General features: G+C 35.3%; 1 protein-coding gene across 3 annotated transcripts; it reads left to right on the top strand.

Moving 5' to 3' along the window:
- Window positions 1–14,325: 14,325 nt before the first annotated feature.
- Window positions 14,326–20,804, top strand: LOC122314297 (histidine protein methyltransferase 1 homolog). Of its 3 annotated transcripts, none has more exons than XM_043129807.1 (8): window positions 14,326–14,531; window positions 16,110–16,270; window positions 16,475–16,537; window positions 17,096–17,162; window positions 17,402–17,502; window positions 18,077–18,121; window positions 19,104–19,574; window positions 20,243–20,804. In XM_043129807.1, the coding sequence occupies exons 2-8, from the start codon at window positions 16,130–16,132 to the stop codon at window positions 20,411–20,413; spliced, it is 1,059 nt and encodes a 352-aa protein (XP_042985741.1). In that variant the 5' UTR covers window positions 14,326–14,531; window positions 16,110–16,129; the 3' UTR covers window positions 20,414–20,804. The 3 variants fall into 3 exon arrangements, with proteins under 3 accessions (XP_042985741.1, XP_042985735.1, XP_042985746.1); XM_043129801.1 differs by having other exon boundaries at window positions 14,328–14,531; window positions 16,115–16,270; XM_043129812.1 differs by lacking the exons at window positions 14,326–14,531; window positions 16,475–16,537 and adding an exon at window positions 14,655–14,678 and having other exon boundaries at window positions 16,115–16,270.
- The last annotated feature ends 1,742 nt before the right edge of the window (window positions 20,805–22,546 follow it).

Here is a 22,546-nt window from a genome sequence, read left to right as displayed (position 1 = left end):
GGAGACATTGTGGTAATGGGATGGTGTTGCATGTGCAAGAGGAATGGGAAATTACTCACACTGCTAGATATCTAGCACTTTGTGGCAAGTTGTTTTTGGTTTCTTTCGGTTAGATTAGGTTATGCCTAAGCATGTGCTAGGCCTGTTAGCATGTGGAAAATGACAATTCGATAATCACCATAGTGAAACCTTATGAAAAATGATTCCAATCTGTTTAATATGGTGCATATGGCAGGGCTTGGAGATAGCTTAAGGAAAATAGAGAACTCAATCAATGCTTATATTTTTAGTACTCTTTATTCCTGAATAGCTGCTCACCTATGTATCTCTAGCTTTATATTTCACCATTGTCTTGATCTTTTACTTTTCCTACTTAGTTGCATTTGCTGTATACTCCCTTTGTATTTGGATAGTGCCATTTGCTAATTAATAAAGCTTAGCTTATCTTATAAAAAAGGGCTTAGTTTCATTAGAAAAAAATTGTTTTAAAATGAGATAGTAATATGATAGTGGAAGCAATATCTAGAAGCGGGACCTCCTTGCACCTTTATCTATCAAATTAAAATTTAAAAAATATTGGCAAATGCTCACGAACTCCGTGTTGATGCTAAAATGAGGAGTTGGTAGCAACACTTGAGATTGGGGCACTGTGATGTGGAGTGGTAACCATGAACAGTTGAAATGGAAATGGTTGAAATGTAAAGTTGAGAAAAATAGGGGAATTTGAAAAAGAAGTTAGCTTAAATTCTTGTTTTTATACTAGGGTATCTGCAACATAATTACAAAAATACCCTTAAGCTATAAGAGTAACAAGTCCTTGTTCAATATGAAATCCTGGAAGGAAATCGGCCTCTTTGGTACTCTCAATCTACCTTATTATGAAATCGGCCTCTTTACTAATCTGAACTTGTGTGTAGTGTTTTTTGAATCACGAATGGCATCTACAGAATCATTATCGTCTGTAATTGATAATTTTGTGTTCGAAACACCAAGTTGTTGGTGTGGCACTACTAAAGACATCGCACACTATAAAAAATCCTGGAAGAAAATTTTTTGCTTGCCCAAACTATAACACGGTAAAGCAACTTATCATGTTAATTAGCATATTGAGTTTCATTTTGCACGGTATGTTTTATCATTTTAATTAAATGTTCTTATTGCGTGCAGGGAGAAACAAGAAAATGTGAATTTTTCGTTTGGGCAGATATACTTCACTTGCTGGAGGAGAATATTTGTACATGAGAGAGTAAAGTTTGAAAGATGTGGGATGATGTATTGGTGCGTGAGAATGAAGTTCGTAAAAAGGAAGATAAAGTGTGAGAGTGAGAGACAACTCTTTGTAGGAAAAAACATAAATTATTGTGTTTGCATGGGATTGTCATTTTTGTAATTATTTTGACTTGGTTTGGATAAATTGTATGTAAATGGAAAACTAACTTTTTTCTATCAATAACCAAAGCAAAAAGATGGGCGTAGGGATTATTTTAAGAAATGAAACAGCAGTTGTCTATATTTGTGCAACACCTCAAGTTGCAGAAACTTTTGGACCTTACTCTAGTGTACTGTAAAATACATTGTTTATATTTATCTTCTCTTCTTGCTTTAACTTGAAGCAACCAAATGACTTTTTATAGAGTCTACTTATAGGAATGTAATATTGCAATAACATTCCTTGAAATAACATATCACATGTCCAAGAGCTTTCTAGGAAAAAAAAAAAACATTTCATGTGTTTAGATAGAATGTAAAACAGGAAAAAAAAAAAACCATTTAAAATTACAATTCCTCAAAACCAAATGGAGGTAAGTAGAACAAGGAAGATAAGGGTCTTGGGTTCCTCCACTTTCAAATTTCACCATCATATTGCTCCAAATTTCACTATCAATATACTTCCCAATTGTGAGGGTATTTTTGTATCTTGAAAAGCTATGCGACAGCTCTACACCAACAGCTGTGTTTATCATTCCTGAATTCACCAACATCATCATGTCATTTTTCAAGGAAAAATAAAGCTAGTCAAACAAAAAAATACAAATATTTTTTTATCCTTGCCAGACCTTTGATCAGGAACAATAAAGCTAAATTTTAACCTTGAGTCCAGGTGCAGTTTCATCAATGGTAACTATTGTGAGAAGCTACAAATTCATGGAACATTGAAGTTAAACAATTAAAGCATTTTTTTGTCCTCATTGTATGAATATTAATTTATTTATATTTAAAACATGAATCCACCATTTTATAGGTCTAAGAGAAGGGGTCTCCATGTAATGGAACAAACGATATTGGTGCGTTGTATTTAAAGTCAAAGTAAAAGCAAATGCAATAGAGAAACTGATTATAAAGAACCTTTTAGTACATCTTCCTTAATATAATAAGCTTTACCTCCATATTTTCTATAGAGTGAAGAAGCCACAGAGACTTACATACCATGATTTTGTAGCTGGAATGTGAACCTTTTACATTATCTAGTGAACTTTTAACATTTTCTAGTGACCTAGAAAATAACCTCTAACAAGATGCAGTATACTAGCATCCATGAGCCAATGCCAAGTTGCAAAGACTAATTCAGCTCAACTACAAGAAAATATCAACTAACCACAAAGACTATATGGAAGTGATCCTAATTCATTAAATTTCTCACTCATTGCTCTCATAATATGAAAGTTAAGCCCAATGGTCATCAATTAGGGACAAAACATAATATTATATTGTCATTCTGACCATGTCATCAATTAGGGACAAAACATAATATTATTAAAACTGACTGTCATTGGATTTATAATTGACTGTCATTCTGACAATGTAATTAAAAGGTGCATGCTTTTTGGGACTTATAGTAACTTGTTCATCTAGTTAACCTCATTTTCTGGTAGAGTTGATTGTGTAAGAATGCTGTTTTATGTTCCAACACTAAGCCCATCATCAAATTGGTATTGTTGAGATCCCCAGGTGTCATCCAATTGCATTTCATCTACCAAAATTTTCGTACAAGTCTAAGTTCCAAAACAAAAATAGGCATATATTAAAATCAGAATATTAAGTATTAATAGTGCAGATTTCTACTTTTTCATTACCAGTTTCTTTCTCTTTGTAGTCATCTTTTCCAAGGGTGCAACCTTCCTCTTACTTGGGGGTCTTCCTTTCTCTCGGACCATGATGAAGCTTAATATCTTCTTACCCTTCTCCAAGACCACATTTGGTTTTGCCTTCGTTTGTTCGCAGGTAGACGCTAGTGTTGAACCTTCACATTTTGTCTCAAACTTATTAACAAACACGTAAGAATGCACTAAACTTTTCATTATCTAAGGATATTTTGGTTGCTAATTGCGAAAATCTTTTAAACCTAAGCTCATAATTCCTTGCGTCTAATCTGTCCCGCTGCTTATCGTAACTACTTCTAAGTAATGTGTATCTTCTCTTTAAGTCCTGTCTCCAATAATAAAAGACATATACATTAGGTAGCACATTAACCTTTTTCAACTGACAAACTCTAAGTGCATGCCTACATAGAATTCCCCTCATCTCAAACAATGCACACGTCCACATCATCCTCGTTATAGTAAACTGAGTATTGGACTGTTTTGATGTAGTCATCAATAGATATTTCATCCAATACATCGTATTTTAAAATGCACCATTGTGTGCTTACCAACCAACAATTACAACACATTAGGCCCAGCAATTCTCATTGGACCTCTTTAAACTTTGCATTTGTATATAAGTTTTGAAATTGCTTCTTGATGTTGAAATGAGACAAGCAAGAAATAGTTTGGTTGTTAGAATTGAAATCCGCAATTATCTCTACCTCGTCCTTCTTTCTAAGAGCATTATTAAACTGGTTGACGAATTCCTTCAACGTCGTTCCGGAATGGACATACCCGTCAAAAAAAGTATTTATGCTTTCAGACCTTTGGGTTGTGCTCAATCCAGCCCAAAATACACTCTTCAAGTAAGCTAGAACCCAAAAAGACATTTCCTCGTTTAAGGATTGATGTCATTTATTGTCGACTAGATCATACTTCGTAAGTAGTTGACCCCAACTCTCCTTAAATTTTGTGGTGGTCTGAGAGTCATATAATGCAGTCTGAATGTCAGTCTTCAACCACGCATTGAGTTTGGCATGAGATCCTAACTTCTCTCAAAGTTTGCACATTATATGCTAGACTAGTTGAAGGAATACAATGGCAATAGCACTCTTCATTACCCGATATTGGTCGGTTATGATAGCTTTGGGTGCTTTACCATTCATGCAATCCAAGCCCCTTAGGGGGTCGTGGGGTCTCTTGACTTCCACGCCCCTTAGGGGGTCGTGGGGTCTCTTGACTTCCACACCCCTTAGCTCTATCGTGAGTCTTTGGACTCGATTTTGGCGGCTAAGTAGAGGGTTGTGGGGTCTCTTAACCTCCATGTCCATTGGTTCTATCCAAAGTCTTTGGACTTAACTTTGGTGTTTAAGTAAGGGGTAGCGGGGTCTCTTGACCTCCATGCCCATTGGCTCCACCGCGAGTTTTTGGACTCGAATTTGGTGGGTATATCACTGGGGTGGGATGCTCAAGTTGAGCAACTATCTGCCTTAATTGATCTTGTTTTATTGAATACATCTTAGAAAAGAATTAAGGGTAAAATTTCTTCAAATACATGGCATCCAAGGGTGGTTCAACTCCATTCCTTGACAATCTTCGAGGTGGTATGACCCCGATCGGTTGCTAGTGACTATTACATAGGGCCTTTCCCATCATGGGCTGAGTTTTCCTTCACCTTGCATTGTCACTCCTATTTTTTTGAGCACTAGGTCGACTACTTTAAAAGATTCAGGTTTGACTTGTTTGTTGAAGCATCACTTTGTCTTCATTTTGTTGAGGATATTTTGAATCTTAGCTTTTTCTCTTTTCTCTTCCAGTAGGTCAAGGTGCTATTCTAATGCCTTGTTGTTCTCAAGTTGGCTAAAGAGGTGGGTTTGGTGCGTGGGCAAATCGACTTCTACCGGGGTGACTGTTTCACTCCCAAAATTCAATGTGAACGGTGTTTCATCTATTGGGGTCTTCACAATTGTCCAATACGCCCAAAACACTCCTGGGAGCTCTTCCACCCATTTTCCTTTCCTGTCCATGAGCTTCTTTAGTAAGGATTTGTTTGTCACCTTCGCCTGCCCGTTAGCTTGTAGGTGCCCTTGTGATGAGTACTTAGCTTGGATTCCTAGCTCTCTACACCATTATTTGTAATGTTCTGAATCAAATTACTTCTAGTTGTTGGAAATTATGCTGCAAGGGATGCCGAATCGATAGACAATGTTCTTCCATGGAAATTTGGTGATGGCTTTTGTCATTATGGTTTCAAGGGGCTCTACCTCCGCCCATTTTGTGAAATAATATACAACAATAACTATATGTTTGGAAGGGACCTACCAGATCAATTCCTTATTGAGCAAGTGGCCATTATGGGGCGGTGATAGAAAATAACTTCTCGAGGGGATAATTTGGGACATTAGCATAGATCTGGCATCTGATGCACTTTTTCTCAAACTGCTTGGCGTCTCTGAGGGCATTGGACCAATAGTATCCCGCCCTAAGAGCTTTCCTCGCCAAAGCCTCTCAGCCAGAATGGATACGGCAAACGCCCTCGTGTATATCTACCAAGACATAATGCACTTCTGCAGGTGAGATGAACCTTAACAAAGGGACGACAAATCCTTTTTTTGTAAAGGATTCCATCAGTCTTAACAATCTGTGTTGCACTCCTCTTGATCTTCTTTACTGTTTCTTTCTTTTTGAGGAGTTTGCTAGTGCCAAGTACTCTGATATTGCCTTGGCCTACTCTGGCCCAGTATGCCCTACTTGGTTTACCTGTACCCCAATCGCTGGGATCTCTATCACTCTCCTCTATACCTCCCAAGGTAAATCCGTCTCATCCATCGCAGAGGTGGCTTTGGATAGCATGTCTGCTATTGTGTTATCCTTCCTCAATTTTTGCTCAAGACTAAAACAAGCAAGTTGGTTGCAGATCTCCAACATTGGGCTCAGATATTTTTTCCATCTTTTCCCTTTTTGTGGTGTACACTCCGATTACTTGGTTTACCAAGATTTGAGAATCCGCTTTAGCTTCAATTTCCATGGCACCTAGAGTCTTCGCAATTGAGAGTCTAGTTATTAAGAATTCATACTTGGCTTCATTATTACTGGTTTTGAATATAAGTGTTGCCATGTAATAATGCTCATATCTCCTTCTTCCACGATGCAAATCCCTATTCCTCCTCTTGTTTGGCAGGCGAGTCCATCAATGAATACCAGCTAGGGTTGTTGGTGGGGTGCAACTTCAACTTCTGCTGGGAACACGGTAAATTCGGCGATGAAGTCTACCATAGCCTGCCCTTTCACTGCACTTCTAAGCACGTAATCGATGTCAAATTTGCCAATCTCCACTAACCATCTGACCAATCTTCCCAAGCTACCTGGTTTTTGCATTATTCTCCTGAGGGGTTTTTCTATTAATACCTTCATGGGGTGAGCCTGGAAATATAGCCACAATCTCTTGGCAGTTGTCACTAATGCAAATGCCAACATTCCAATTCGCAGGTATTTGGTCTCGATACCTCTCATTGCACGGCTTGTGTAATATACTGGTGCATGTATTGCTTCCTTTTCTTTAACTAGGACTGCAGAGATAGTGTGGGGGGGATACCGCCAGGTACATGTATAAGGTGTCCTCCTATTGGGCTGCTTTAACATAGGTGGGTTGGATAAATACTGCTTCAACTCTTAAAGAGCCTGATCGCATTTCTTGTTCCATGGGTGTATCTTTCGTAGAACCTTAAAAAAGGGGAGACATTTGTCTGTGGATCTTGACACAAAATTATTGAAGTTTGCCACTTTACCCACCAATCATTAGGTGTCATTGATGTTCTGAGGCTGCTTCATGTTCAAGATGGCACCAATCTTTTCAGCGTTTGCCTCGATGCCTTTTTTAGAGATGATGAAACCCAAAGATTTCCCTGAATCTACCCTAAAAGCAAACTTTGCCAAGTAAATACCTGTGTCGGTAATAAACGCTGTCTTCTCCTCATCGGACTGATTCATGCAGATAGGATTGTATCCTGAATATGTGTCTATAAAACTTAGCACTCGGTATCCTGTCGTGGCGTCAATGATAATGTCGATTTGTGACAAGGGGAATCTATCCTTAGGGCAGGCTTTGTTCAGGTCTATGAAATCCACACACATCCTCCATTTTCAATTTGCTTTCTTAACCAAGACCATGTTGGAGAGCCACTTTGGATAGTAGCATGTGGATCAAGCTTATCAAAACCTGGGCCAAGATTATGAACATAGCAAAATTACCCAAAGATTTTTGGAGGGATAGAAAAAGGTAAAGAAGAAGGGTACAAGATGGAGAAGGGAGAGGAACCATCGAGGACTAATGATGACATACGGTTAATAAGGTGACACGCAGTAAGAACTCCATCACTCCAAAAGTGTTTAGGAACATGCATGTGTAGTAAAAGTACTCAGGTTACATCTAACAAATGGTGATTTTTGCGTTCAGCCACCCCATTTTGTTGGGGTGTATAAGAACATGAAGTTTGATGGACAATTCCTTTATTACTTAAGTAAGTAATAGAGGAATTGGATTGATACTCTTTAGCATTATCAGAACGCAAGACTTGAACTTTTTATCTAAATTAAGTTTTAATTTCTTTCTGAAAGACTTTGAATAGAGAAAAAAGTTCAGATCGTGCCTTCATAAAAAACAACCATGTCATACGAGAATAGTCATTAACAAATGTAACAAAATATTGAAACTTATTTGATACAATGTTAATTGGTCCCCATATATCAAAGTGAACGAATTCAAAAGGACTAGAAGCTCGATTATCAAATCGAGGTACAAAAGATACACGATGGTATTTGCTAAGCTAACATGATTCACAAGAAAAGGGAGACACATTTTCAAAATTCCTAACTTAGCATTTCAAAAAAGAAATGGATGGGTGTCCAAGACGGTAATGCCATTCAAAAGAAGATGATGAGGCTGTGAGGGCTCGAGTAGGTGACTATTTGACATCAAGGTAATATAGACCACCAGTTTTATGCCCCATACCAATCTTCTTCCCTGTCTTGAGATCCTAAAAGATATATACAGAGGGATAACAGGTCACGGAACATTGAAGAGTTTGAGTAATTTTACTAATGGATAGTAAACTAAAGGGAAAACTATAAGCATATAAAACAGATGACAATGATATAGAATCGGTGAGATTAGTGGATCCAATGCCTATAACTTTAGCAAAAGAACTATTAGTAAGAGTAACACTCTTTGGAGATGTCATATTATCTAACTTAGATAAGGAATAAGACAAACCGGTCAAGTGTTCATTGGCTCCTGAATCGATGATCCATGGATGTTGAGTAGATGAGACAAGACATGTGGACTCTGTACCTAAATGGGCACGAGTTGCTATGGAAGATTAAGCGGTCTGTGTGCGACCCAAAAATTGATCATACTCATCCTTGGATATGCTAATCATCTCTGGAGTTAGGTTGGAGCTCGTTGATTGTGGATCATCTTGGAAAGTGGCTTGATTAGAGGATCCAGATGGTCTACCATGCAGATCCCAACAATAATCCACTGAATGGTTAGTGTGACCACAATGGATGCACTTACGAGATTCATGACCTCGAGTACGATTATCACGTCCCCCACATGTACCTCTACCACTCCGACCTCCACGCCCAGCAGGAGCAACATAGAAGGCAACTAAAGTAGATCTCTCCTTACTCTGATAAAAAGACAATGTAGCTTGCTGAAGTTGAGAGAATACATCAAGAAATGAGGGAAGCTGTGGACTTGCCAAGATTTGAGAATGCACTGACTCATACTCAGGCTTTAAGCCAACAAGGAAGCGAACAACATTAAAATCTTTCTGTTGTTTCAGCATACTTGGAACATCAGAAATGATAGGTTGGTACATTTTGAGTTCTTCACATATGCTAATCACTTGAGAATAATATTCTTCCAGGCCCAAAGCACTTTGTTCCAACGCTAAGAATTGTTTACACAACTCATAAATACGAGTTATGTTTCCAGAACCGGAATACATCTATTTGAGATGCCTCCACACCTCTTGAGCGGTGTCAAAATGTATTAAGCTTGTACAAATATTAAGGTCAATACTGTTCAACATCAGAGACAATATTTGAGCATCTTCTTGCTCCCATTGAGCAAAGGTAGAACTAGTCGAAGCAGGAACTAGATCAACCGAATGAGTACGATGAAGACCTTTGCCTTTCAAAATCATTTTAACAGATCTTGACTACAACATATAGGTTTTTCCATTTAACTTTACCAAAGTCATAGGCGTACTAACATTTGGTGCAAGAGACATTGATTCAAATTTAGTTGCCATGGAAAACAAAAATATCACAACAATTCACTTAGAAGAAAAGATTTCACATAAAAATATGAAATATGGATGAAAAATTGGAAAATACAAGCTAGAAAAGTACAAATCCAAATTAAAAACCCAAATTTTGGGCTTGTATTGGGTGAAACTAATTTGAACCGGTCAAAATAAGCAAAAATCGAGTCTGAACAAGCCTGTTTCGGGCCTAAACCGATCTATTTCGGGCTTGAACCGGCTTGTTTCGGGCCTGAACCGGGCTATTTTGGGTTCCAGCTTGTACCAGGTTCACCCCTGACCAAAATTGAATTATGCTATCCCTAACCAAGAATAAGTTTACCTTATATCCGTTACCAAACAAGGCTTATTCCGGATAGGAATAAGTTCCTATTCCAGGTTTGAGGCAAACCCAGTCTAGAACTGGGTTCTGTTGAAACCCGCAACCAAACACCACAAGTAGAGCTCCTCGCCGACGAGATACGGTTGCTCTAGCAGCCGATGATGATGGAAAACACACCGGCATGCACAGAAAAAGCCAGTGAGGTGTATTCTGGTGACTTTGACACTTGAAGTCACCGAAAACACGTTGAAAATGGGCTTATTCCACTCCATGCCGCCAACGCCGAAGACAACACCACCGAAAAACACCACAGACAACCACAGATGGCTACAGTGATTCCACACAGCGCCACTAACCACCACTAACAACCACTAATCATGAAAACGCATTGAAAAAAATATTTGTCACACAACACTACCAACCGACTACGCAGAGTGCTTTGATACCATGTAGTCGATATTGAGAGAAATTCTACTGATATTTTTATTGATCTTTAAATTTATATATACAATATACAAATGACACTAACACCTTTATATACATTAATTACACCCATATCCTCTAAAAACCAGTAAGTGTTGAAAATTGTGAAGATTAGCTTGCATGGAAATGTAAATCGTTAGGAAAATTCACAGTGAAAACTGCCTATCATCTTCGGCAACATCTCAAAACAATGTCTCATAGGGACGCCTCTTTAGTTTTTGCTCATGATTTTCTAAGGAAGAAAATTGGTCCCATAGTATTCCAAATGCAATTAAGATGTTCCTCTGGCGAGAATGCACAGGTTCTCATCTTATTAACTTGAACATGTATAACAGAAATATCTACGGTTAAGGACCATTTGGGCCCTGTTTGTAACTTAGAAGCTAAAACAACTGGCCATATTCTGTGGTCTTGCCCTCCAGCCAAGGATGTTTGGATGCTAGCGGGAAAAACCATTCAGAGATCTTCTTTCTGTGTTGATGATTTTGGAGTTATTTTTTAACAACTTATGTCCATTGTTGATCAACCTTTACTTGAAATGGTTACTACTACTGCTAGGGCAATATGGCTTAGAACAAACAAACTAATTCATGAAGGTACTATTTTACATCTTCAAATACTCTTTGATCAAGCTGAATTAACCTATGAAGACTACCAAAGGGTAGTTGTAACCCGTGCTCGGAGTGGTAGTACCATTCCTGTGATTGTGGTAAGAGGGGAACCTCCTATGCTTGAGTGGTGCAAAGTCAATTGGGATGTTACTGTTCATGAGGATTATGCTAAGATTGGGATTGGTGTGGTGTTCAGAGATTATCAAGGAGATGTTCTTGCAAAAAAAAAAGGAAATCTTTGAGCTATTGCACTTCTCCAGTTGGAGCTAAGGCAAGCGGAATGGTTGGAGCTGTTAAGACTCTCTAAGGCTTTTGGACTGAATAAGTTTGTCTTAAGATGCTATCCAAGTAGTACAAGCTTTACAATCCATTGAAATGGAAACTAACTCTTTTGGTAGCCTTATTGCAGATGCTAAAAAGCTCTTGGCACAAACGGTAAAGTGGCTAATCAGACATGTTAAGAGAGAGATTAATATGGTGACTCACCATTTAGCCAAAGATGCAGTCACAAAATTGCAGGAAATCATTGATATCAGTTATGTTGATCAATATATGAACTCTGTTGTTGTATTGGCAGATTGCTAACTTTTATCTACTTAATGAAGTATATGATTTCTCTAGAAAAAAAATATAACTATTAAAAATAAAAATAAATTAATTAAATTCAACAAAATGGGTGGTCAAAATGGACACTCAAAGGGTGGATGATGGGATACCAGTCAATCAAGGCCGTGGGTGGGTGGATGGATGGGTTGCCATCCAATTTTTTTCTTCGTATATTTTCAATTTTAGGTATTTTTGTTGATCGGGCACGCTAATGTAATTTTTTTTAAATAAAAAATCTTTCTTAGCCAGCTGTGCATAAACATGACATGTGTCTTCTTATTAATAGTTATAATGTGGCAATAATATGCCACGTCAGTATTTTTCGAAGGAGAAATAATGATAGAATTGCAATGGAGGAGGGACCACTTTAAAATAGAGAAATGATAAAGCCATCGAAAAAGTGTATACTTATTTTATATCAAACTTTTTTAGTTAATGATTAAGGAAGTATTTTTTAATATTGGTATGATTTTTAAATATTTAATTTTTTAATATTTACTTTTAATATCTATACAATAGGAGAATAATTTGTACAAATTTATATGATGTAAATCTCGTGCAAGTGTTTTGAAAAAAAAAATCCCCTCATCTGGAAAAATTCGTTATTTTTAAATAATGAGTCATACATTTTTCTTTTTTTCGAAAGACTTATTCAAAATTTGTACATCCTAAATCTGTATTTAGCATTCGAGTAATGGTATAGATAAAAAAAACTCTTTAAAATTATTTCACAACTTATTTTCAATCAACAAGTACATGAATCATGTCACTTTATTAAAAAAAATCTCAATATTATAAAACTACTCTCAATTTCATTAAAATTATAAAATAATTCTAATTTTGCTATTGGGTCATTCCAAAAGCCTAATTAACTCGTCCGGTAAAAAAGAAATGGGTGGGTGTAAGTTATGATGGTAGGTTGGCATCAACATCATTCTCTGTAGTGATTTCAAATTCCTTATAATGTAAATATTGATACGAACTTGATTTGACATTTCAATAGTTAAGTGGGTTGATTTTAATATGCTGTTTTTATTGCTTTTCACAAGGTAATGCCTCTTCTTATTATAAATTACCTGTAGTTTCTTGTGATAGTCATGAATTTAATAGTTTTTTTTTTTTTAAATAATTTTTGGGTTCAAGTCTCTTTATTACTTCTCTTTCATTTCACATGATATGGCTGTTCCTAGTCTTGAATCTTCCTTAATATAATTCTAGTGGTCTCCCATTAAATTTCACTTTATATATAAGATGTAGAGACAAATCCAGCGTCATTGATCGAGATCGAATATTGTATTTATGTTTTAGGTCAATTGATGAGCAATATGTTGGGATTGTCACATATCGATTGTGAAAGAGATTGGTAGTCAGTTTATAAATGTGAAAGAAAACCATAATTCTTGAGCTAGTTTTTTAAGTGTTGAGAAGTCCAATACTTCCCTCACACTTATAAACTGACTACCAGCCTCTTCCATAATTGATGTGGGACAACTCCAACATAACAAATATGATAAGACTAAGCTTAAAATTATCCAAGGTGGGGGGTGCTTATAGGATCGTAAGGGAAGTTTAAAATTGCGTCCTCATATTTTATTTTATTTTATTTATTTAAAAAAAACTTTGGACAACTTTTTATTAGGATTCTCTAATTTCTGCTGAAAATTGGTGATGACTTTTATGTGTCCCAGCCAATTCCATAGTCTCCCCACTAACCATCACCTTTCAAAAAAACATGTGTTGAATTGGTGGTACCATTTTCCTGAAGGGTTGAAGTCAATCCATGTCTACGTCCTACACCAAACTTGGAATGCAATCCCAGCAGCCAAACATGACCATAACAGCAATCAAAGCTTACCAAATGTTGAAAAAATATGAGTGTTTGTTGTTAATAATTGTATTGAATCTATTACCTTTTAATATTCGGTCTAAATTAAATGTTCCGTCAAAGACATATAATTAAAATATTTATATTGAATTTACATTATCTCGAATTTTAGATTCTTCAACCGCAAATTCTCACTAATTTTTTTTTATTTTTTATTTATTTCCATCCTATACTATAAAATACTTTACTTTCACTCCAAACTATCAATATGATCATTAACTTTGAGCTGTTGGTGAAAGTATGAAATTAAACCATTTTATGATCATATCTCAATGAGAATTGCAAGGTACAAGTTTATGATTATGTATATGTCTCAAAGAAGATGGCAAGATAAAAGTATGATTATTTAGAGCTCGTTTGGATTTAGATAGTGTTTCATCTCATTCTATCATTATAATTTTTTTAAATTTTCACATAAAATATAATAAACAATTCAATTTTTTCAAATATCAAAACAATAATAATATTAAAAAATAATATTTTAATAATATTTTATTCAATTTTCATTTAAAACCATCTAATCTCATCTCTAAATCTAAATGAGCCATTAATGCGTGAAGGGTAATGATAATAAACAATATTTTTATATTTATTTTATAACCAACTGATTTTGCTGTTTTATTAAAAATAATTTTAATTTTATATAATTAATTTTAATTTCAATTTAAAATAGAGTTATTGACTACTTGTTAAAAAAAGAGTAAGTTTTTTATTTTCATTTTTATTTTAACTAATTTAAATTTTAATCATCCGAGGCGAACGCTGCGTTTTACACGTCCAGAAGGCAAAAACGGCAGCCGACCAAGCAGGCTTTGGTCCACCAGAATTCTCATGAGTCTCACCCAAAGGCAGAAATATCGTGCCTGTCCGGAATTACCCTTATTTTCTTTCGGTATTCACGGAAACGCCGCCGTAATGTACCAATGTACCTCACTTTCACTGGTTGTTTCGATATTATACTTTAAAACGAGGGGCATTGTTGGGGATTCAGGAGTAACAGTTCATGCCAGCACCGAAGCTTCTCCGTTCTCTCTCTATAAGCATTTCCATTTAGTTTGGAATTCTCTTTTGACTTGGTGGGAATGATCTCTTTGCTATGAAATCGTAATGTTTTTAAGCGTTTGATACCTTGGATTGCATTATAAAAAGGGCCTTTGTTAGGTTCAGAATTCCGTGTTGAATTATTGATTATCGCAGGCATTGACTTTGTTGGTAAGGTTTTGCTTTCTTCGTTTAGCCCAGTTCCTTTTTTTTTTTTTTTAAGCAATCGTAATTGATTTTGCTCTCTGGGTTTTGGTCTTGGATGTGAAAGAAGAAGCTGGTTGAGCGTATTTTTCTGCATAATTAAGTTATCATATGGTTTGTGAATTTTGAAGTTTTATGTCTTGTGGGAACTTTTGGTATAATCGGATCAAGTGCCTTTTCTTTTGCCCAAGTTTTTGGTATTGCTGTTTTCTTTATGTTTCTGAATTCCTCTTGGTTGCTTGCAATTGTATTTTGATTGATCTTTTAACGTAGGCTTTCTTTTCGAACGTAATTGAAATGTGGGTCAGTTCCACTTTTCTACATCTCTCAGTTTTCGTATGTTAATTAAATCTGAAAGTATATTTCTGGGAATATGTGTATATATATATACATATTTTACATTCTGTCGTGTTTGATTTTTTTTTTTTTTATGCATTTTGCTTTATGGACGGTCTTGAAGATTTTAGTTGGTTTGTGTGTAATATTAAATATTGCCATTGTTGTTATTATTCACTTTTGGTTCTTTCTTTATCTTTTTAATACTCTCTTTCCTTCCTTTTGTTTGTTTGTGTCTCTCCCTTGAATGCAATTGAAGATAAGGGCTGAATATTCTGGAGTGATCTTCAAATATCTGGTCTCTGGCTTTGCTTGTCTGGGCTTATAGTTTCCTTTTATTTTCCTCAGGCTTCATGTTGAAAAACCATATCTTTTCTGCAGCACAAGTTGGATGATTTACTGGTTATCTTATTAAACTATTAATTTCTGAAATTATTGCCAGTGAGGTATTTGGATGCTCCCATGGTGTCTGAATGAGTCAAATTAATTGAATGCTCCCATGTGAATCCTTTGTAGTATTGATAGCCTTGAAGTGATTCTACTAGTTATCTTTGGGCCATTTCCACTTGGGTGTTATTTTGTATTAAATGTCTTCTTTTATACCCTAAATTGGGTAGTGTAGCCATATCTCCATATAAGATGTTTTCATTAAGATTTGTAATCACAGGTGTCATTCTCTTAACAAGTACTGCTTTTTTATTTTTTATTTTTCTTTAGGTCTTTTGTTTTTCCTCCTCCTTAAGTACTTGCTTCTAAATTGGGTAGCATAGCCATATCTCCGTATTAGAGGTTCTCATTAGGATTTGTAATCATGAGTGTCATTCTCTTAACAAGTACTGCTTTTTTATTTTTTGTCCTTTGGTTTTTTGTTCTTTTTTTTTTTTCTCCTCCTTAAGTACTTGCTTGCTTATGATTATGACCTGTTGTTTCTACATTCTATGATGATTCCTCACCCTTCAGATACATTCTTGTTGTATTAATGTAGATTTGATATTCGCAGGACCATTTAGATCTCTACTTTTTTAGTATAAATTCTTCTTATCATATTTCATGTTGTTAGCATCATCATGATTTTATGGAGAATTGGAGTCTCAGCTGAATTTTTGTTTTTATCATTATCTTTTTGTGATTACTACGCTTGTAGCATGTAATTTCCTTAAGGAATGTTCTGCATTTTGATCTGAAGTGTTGAGTTTGTTCTTTCCAAAGTGCAGTTATTTAAAGGTCAAATGACGATGCGTGCTCGGATATTGCTTTCTCAGTGCTTGCCTGGGTTGATGCCCCATGACCGTGGAAGTCAGAGCACATCCTCCATTTCAGAGAGAGATGTGCATCTCCCTTCGCCTGCTGTTGAGATTCTCCCATCAAAGGTAGTTCCCCCATCATGAACCATCTTAATCTTAGTGTGTCAGGAAAATGAAAAGTTATCACCATATAGTGTAGGATTCTTCAGCTGGACTTGAAAAAAAAAATGGGATTCTTCAGCTGCAGCCTTTTTTGCCTCCTTTATTTTTGTGGTGGGAGGGGAGAGTTAAATTGTTTTCTGAGCTCTCATACTCTCCTCCCCTGTGCAGACAGCTCACCTGTACAAATATGCTGGGGAGAATGTAGACTTACAAGTGCTCAATGTATTCAAGGTGCATCGGTCAGACCCTTGATTTGACAGTTGTGCTCGTCAGCATTTATACGTTCACTTTGTGTTTGCATGATCTTTCTGTTCTGTTGGAAGAGGAAAAAGTAAATTCTTACATATCTTCTCTAATCCAGTTGGTAGAGGCCATGTTTTCCTCCTCCTTCAACCACACCACCCCCCCCCCCCCCCCCCCCCTCCCCCTCCCCCCACCCCACCCAAAAAAAAAAAAAAATGAACAACATTTATATGGGTGGAACCAGGAAAGTGAAGTTGAGAAGGGGGGGGGGGGGGGGGGGGGGGGGGAGTTTGGGGCAGGGAGGCCTGAAGCCCCCGTCCCTGAGTTATACACACCAATCTGGTTATGTGAATGTTACAAAATTTATAAGCAGTATTGTTTTGGTTTTTCCTGCTGCTACCATTTTAAAAACTGATCGAATCTCTTTTCTTTTTTTTTTTTCTTTTTTTCTTTTTCTTTTTTTTTTTATCATGGGTTAAATTGTGAGCCTGAGTTTTTTCCTTCAATGAGATTATTGAATTGATGCCTTTTTCCAATCTGCTTCAGGGTAGAGTTAGTGTTGCTGATATCATTGGCTTCAATGGTTTGGAAATGATTGCTTCAAAACCTGATGGTAGGTACATGACAGTTCAGTATTCATTTTCATGTGACTTTGTCGAATCTGAATTTGCCACTTATTAGGATTGTTATTATTATTATTGTCATCAGCGTTGTTATTATTACTACTTTAGCACTCTCCTATTCTCTATAGAGAGATTTGATATAATTTTGTTCCATTAGTGGCTTTGTTCTCCACACAAGATATATATCAAATGATTGATTTTAATTTACAACTAAAACTCTGGTTTGTAGGGAATATGAAATCTTGGGACAGCTCTATTGATCTTGTTAATGTCCTTAAGCATGAGATTCGTGATGGACAATTGAGCTTTAGAGGCAAAACAGTACTTGAGGTAATCCAGTCAAAGGGGAATTTCAATTACTTGCTAAGTCTTGTTAATATTCTTTAGTTTCTTTTCTTTTTCTTTTTACTTATCAAAAATAATATTCTTTAGTTTTTTTTTTTAGTAATATCAATCCCAATTCAGAAAATCAACATATTCATCGCATGGTGTTCTTGGATGGGAGAAATGTATATTTGCCAAGATTGTCTTGCTCATGACCATATAAAGAATAGCTTTTTTTTCTTAATGCTGATTCCATTTACAGAGGATTACCACATCCAAAGAATCATTGATGTAGATCTGCCCTTTGAAAATTTCTCTATGCTGTTTTAGTTCAATTTTCCTGTTTATATATAACACTAATCTAAATATGCTTCTGATGTACATTCTAATACTTTAACTGTACTTCAGTTTTCAATATCATCTTTATGAGGAGGAAACCTTTTTACTTGAACATTTTTAACGGTGTTGGGTGATGCTTGCTTTGTCACTCATTTGATCCTTGTGACTAATTTTTCTTTTGATGCAGTATGAGTTAAGTTAAGCCTTTCAAATTAACATATCTACTTGCTGATTCTTGCAGCTCGGTTGCAGTTATGGACTCCCTGGGATTTTTGCCTGCTTGAAGGTAAATTCTGTTAACTGATTGAGACTTGGACCTTTACTTTTGCACATTTCTCGTTTATACATGTACCTTGAAGTGTATAAATGACTCGCTTTAGTTTTTTTCTCTCTCCCATCTACTTCCAGCTACATTCTCTCCACATTTCTATATATAAAAAGCATATTGTTTATTCTATGCAGGAACTTGTAGTTAGTAATTCATGAAAACATTAGCAAATTATTGAGGGGCACCATCTAATGTTTGGTTATTTCAAATGTTTAAAAAAATATATATATTTAATCACTGTTGAATTTAAACCAATGGACTTGAAATCTACCTTCAAGTAACACAGATGGCCCGTAGTTAGATGACAATTTCATCTGTATATAAAGGATGTCTTTGTCTGTTCAAGTCATCGTTTATAGTTAGAAGGCAAGTGTGCAAAGTATCCATATAATTGCTTGCTCATAGAAGATATGCACTTTTATTACACCCCTAATTTTATTTTATTTTTTTCAAATTTTAGTCCCTGCATTCTGTAGTTCTTAAGTTGTTTGGCTCAAATCATTAGTGAATTGAAATTGCCCTCATCATCATTGCAATTACCAAGTGAAATCTGTCAATTTTTCAAAATTTCTGTTTGCCCGCAAACTTTGAAAGATATTTCCTTTTCCTCTTTTTTTTTTTTTTTTTTTTCTGATTGCTAATTTTCACAAATATACAGTAGGCATTGAAGCCGCAGCCTTATCCTCCTCCCTACTGTTATCTTGATAAGAAGTACAATTTAAACCAGAGACATTAGCACTTTGGAAGATACACTTTATGAATTACCATCTAAAGCTAAAACACTGTCAAATATATTCATCATGGAGAAACACAAACCAGAAATTTTGCTTGAGAAATGAAAGAGGCCAGGGGCATAAACTAAATAAGGAAATACATAAAAGCAATTAAAATTGGTTCTCTGCTAATGTACTTGCTCTATATCTGATTAACTTATGTACAGGGTGCTTGCACAGTACACTTTCAAGACCTCAATGCAGAAACTATAAGATGCACAACCATGCCAAATGTCCTTGCAAATCTTGAGCAAGGTCGGGACAAGCAGAGCCGACAGCCAGAGAGCCCCCTCACTCCATCCAGACAAACTCTGGCTCCATCAGTTCACTTTTTTGCTGGGGACTGGGAAGAACTCCCCAGTGTCTTGTCTGTTGTGAAGAGTGAAAGGTTTGAAGTGACACCAGTAATGAGCTTGAGCTTCTCCGAGGAGGATTTCATGGATGGATGTAGCAGTCTAGATGGTAGCATTGTGGGGCAGGAATCCTCCTCGAGGAGATCAAGAAAGCTTTCTGGAAGTCGGGCATGGGAGAGGGCTTGTGAGAACGATCAGGGAGAGGGTGGATATGATGTTATTTTGATGACAGAGATCCCATACTCAGTTACATCTTTGAAGAAGCTATATGCACTCATAAAAAAGGTTAGTTTCTTTATCTCTTATGGGTGAGTCATTTTGGTGATATTTTGTTAAATCAGCATACATGCTTCCAATCTTCCTCATGACCATATTGGCAGAGGATTTCTGGTAATCTCATTGTTTCCTTTGTGAGTACTCCTAGTAATCTGAAATTCATTGGTATCCATATTTTTTATGCTGTGATTTATTAGTAGGTCTGAGAAAAGAGAGGGTTCAAGGATTTTTCTCTATTTTTCTTGGCATATTTTGTTCAAAATATGTGAATGCTTAAATTAAGATGATATAGTTGGGCTACCTATCCTTGACAAATAATTGGGTAAGAAAATTATGAGATATGTATATGTCTGTCGGAGGCATGTAGATAGTGGCCTAGAGCCTTGTTGTAATAACGGAAGCATCTCATATGCCATCTCTATCCTTGTTCTGAGATTAGAAGTTTATGCCCATTAACATATATAACATTTGAACAAATGCCAAACAATAGAAATAAATTAAAATTCTTGGTAGTGCCAGTGGCAGTTGAATACATGTAAACATCACTCAAGCTCTGTGGATTTGTAATGAGTATGAAAATCACTTTTGCTTTTCTGCCTTGTGTTGTTGATTTGCGCATGTGGAATTGAGCTGCAACTATCCTACTCATCTTTTACTTATTTTCTTTGGATAACCAGTGTGTGAAACCTCCATATGGAGTGTTGTACTTAGCCACGAAGAGGAATTATGTTGGCTTCAACAGTGGAGCACGGCACCTGAGAAGCCTTGTAGATGAAGAAGGCATTTTTGGAGCACATATAGTCAAAGAGATGGCTGATAGAGATGTTTGGAAATTCTTTCTCAAGTGAACAAAACATTCAGAAGTGCAGAAAAGTAGCCAGTAAACTCAGTTACAAATTTAGATGATATTTGTTAATTTGATATGATATAGATCACATTCATTCCTTTATTTTTTTGGGGTGGGGGCAGGCAGGAGGTGTCAGTAATATGATGGAATTGAAATGGTATTTTCCTGCTATGCCTTCTGTAACTTTTGTTTTCCATCGTCCTCTCACAAAGAAGTGTTCCTTGTTGAAACTGTAAATCACAGTATTTATTTTGTTCTTCCATGTTTTGTGTAATATTGTGTACTGGCTGAATTGGGAATTGAATATGTAAAGGCAATTTTGAGTCTGATTTGGGATTGCAATATGTAAATGTGTTAATAATCTCAGTTTTGTTTGGTTTGAGTTTGAGAAATCTGATGAGTCTAGCTGTTGTTGGTCTTATATATACACACCTGCTGGCTGTTTAATCATATTTAAATGATTTATTTTGGATAGGCTCATTAAATCAGGCCAAACTTGTTTAACATTGTCATTTGTCAACCCTGTTGTTAATTATGAAGCTTTATTTTATAAGTTTTTCATTATAATTATGGTACTTGTATACATCCTAGCTTAAGTTAGAAATGCATGCTATTTTCTATTCCAAAATTTGAAAGCTAAGGGTATTTTGGTCACACAACTTCTATGTTAAGGGCATTTTGAGAATTTGCCAAGTTCCAAATATTTCAAAGTAACTCTCAAATTTCCATTGATTTTTATGAACAAAAAATTTAGCTGTATCCATTTATTACAAAATATGAAATATATTGGTCATTATGTTTTTAGAGAAAAGTCAAATTAACAATTGAAATTATCAAAACATTTGTTAGGTTTTTGACAGTGAGTTGGAATAAGATAAGTTGAGATGAGATATTAAAAGTTAAATAAAATATTATTAGAATATTATTTTTTTAAAATAATTATTGTTTTGAGATTTGAAAAAGTTAAATTATTTATTATATTTTATTTGAAAATTTGTGAAACTTGTAATGATGAGATAAAATAAGATGGGTTGAGAGCCCCTCTCAATTCAAACTGACCCTTTATGTTTCATACTAACTAGCTTATCCGTTTCAAGTGACATTGATTGAATTTATATCACAAAATTACATCATTAAAATTTAAAAAATAATATCTATTTTGCATGGCAAACTAAGAAAGTTAATATTTTTTAAATAAAAACAACAAAAAAGTAAAATAGATAGCCTAAAGTAAATTACCTGATTTATAAAAATAAATAAATTATAAAAGTAATATTAAAAATTAAAATATTAAAGAATAACACTAACATATTATAATTTTTTAAATTTGTAATAGAGAGAAGGTGATTGCTGGTCATAATGATATGACCGACATAAATCAAAAGTACGATAAAGTGCCCTGAATCATGCAAGGTGAATAATGAATGATCAGTTTGAGATTGGATGAAGCCATAAGAGGTGAGAGCTGGGGAAAGTTTGGAAAACCATTGACAAGAGGCTTGCTTAAGCCCATATAAAGACTTGTTCAGTTTTCATACTTGAAGCTCCCCCCTCACAGGAAAAACCAGGTGGTATTTCCATATACACTTCCTCCTCCAAGAGCTGAGCAAAAATATAAAAATCTGACTCCACCTTCGACTTCACTCTAACAATCAGATAAATTAGAGTTGGAATCGGAGTATTTTTAACAAAAAAATTTAGACTTAGAGTTGGAGTAAAAGGTGGCAATATACCGACTCTGACTCCGATATTGTATATATTTTATAAAAATATATATTTTTTATATTTTAATCATATATATTTTATAAAACTACAACTTATATAGTTAACTAAATTCAATAATATACTAATATGAACAAATTATTATAAAATAATATGCTTATACTATTATATAAATTGACTAAATTGACTAATAATAACTTAGTATACGTAGACACCATACTATTAACTATTACTACCATGTAACACTAATGTATAATAACATTTAATACTAATCTATTATATATAAACAAAAATATATAAATTTATAATAACATATAATACTAATATATAATAACTAAAGTATAATAATATGTACTAGTAATGTATAGTAATTAATGTACAATAACGTTTAATACTAATGTATAAACATTAA

The sequence above is a fragment of the Carya illinoinensis genome, chromosome 1 (genome assembly GCF_018687715.1).
Source record: "Carya illinoinensis cultivar Pawnee chromosome 1, C.illinoinensisPawnee_v1, whole genome shotgun sequence".
In the NCBI taxonomy this organism is placed as follows: domain Eukaryota; kingdom Viridiplantae; phylum Streptophyta; class Magnoliopsida; order Fagales; family Juglandaceae; genus Carya; species Carya illinoinensis.
Note: the sequence above shows the minus strand (reverse complement) of the source record. Positions and strands in the feature narration are given on the sequence as shown.

Coding starts and splice junctions, on each gene's coding strand:
- LOC122314297 (XM_043129807.1), top strand. CDS start 16,130: ATGACGATGCGTGCTCGGATATTGCTTTCTCAGTGCTTGCCTGGGTTG. Junction 17,163..17,401: donor GATTGCTTCAAAACCTGATG/GTAGGTACATGA, acceptor TCTGGTTTGTAG/GGAATATGAAATCTTGGGAC. Junction 17,503..18,076: donor GAGGCAAAACAGTACTTGAG/GTAATCCAGTCA, acceptor TGATTCTTGCAG/CTCGGTTGCAGTTATGGACT.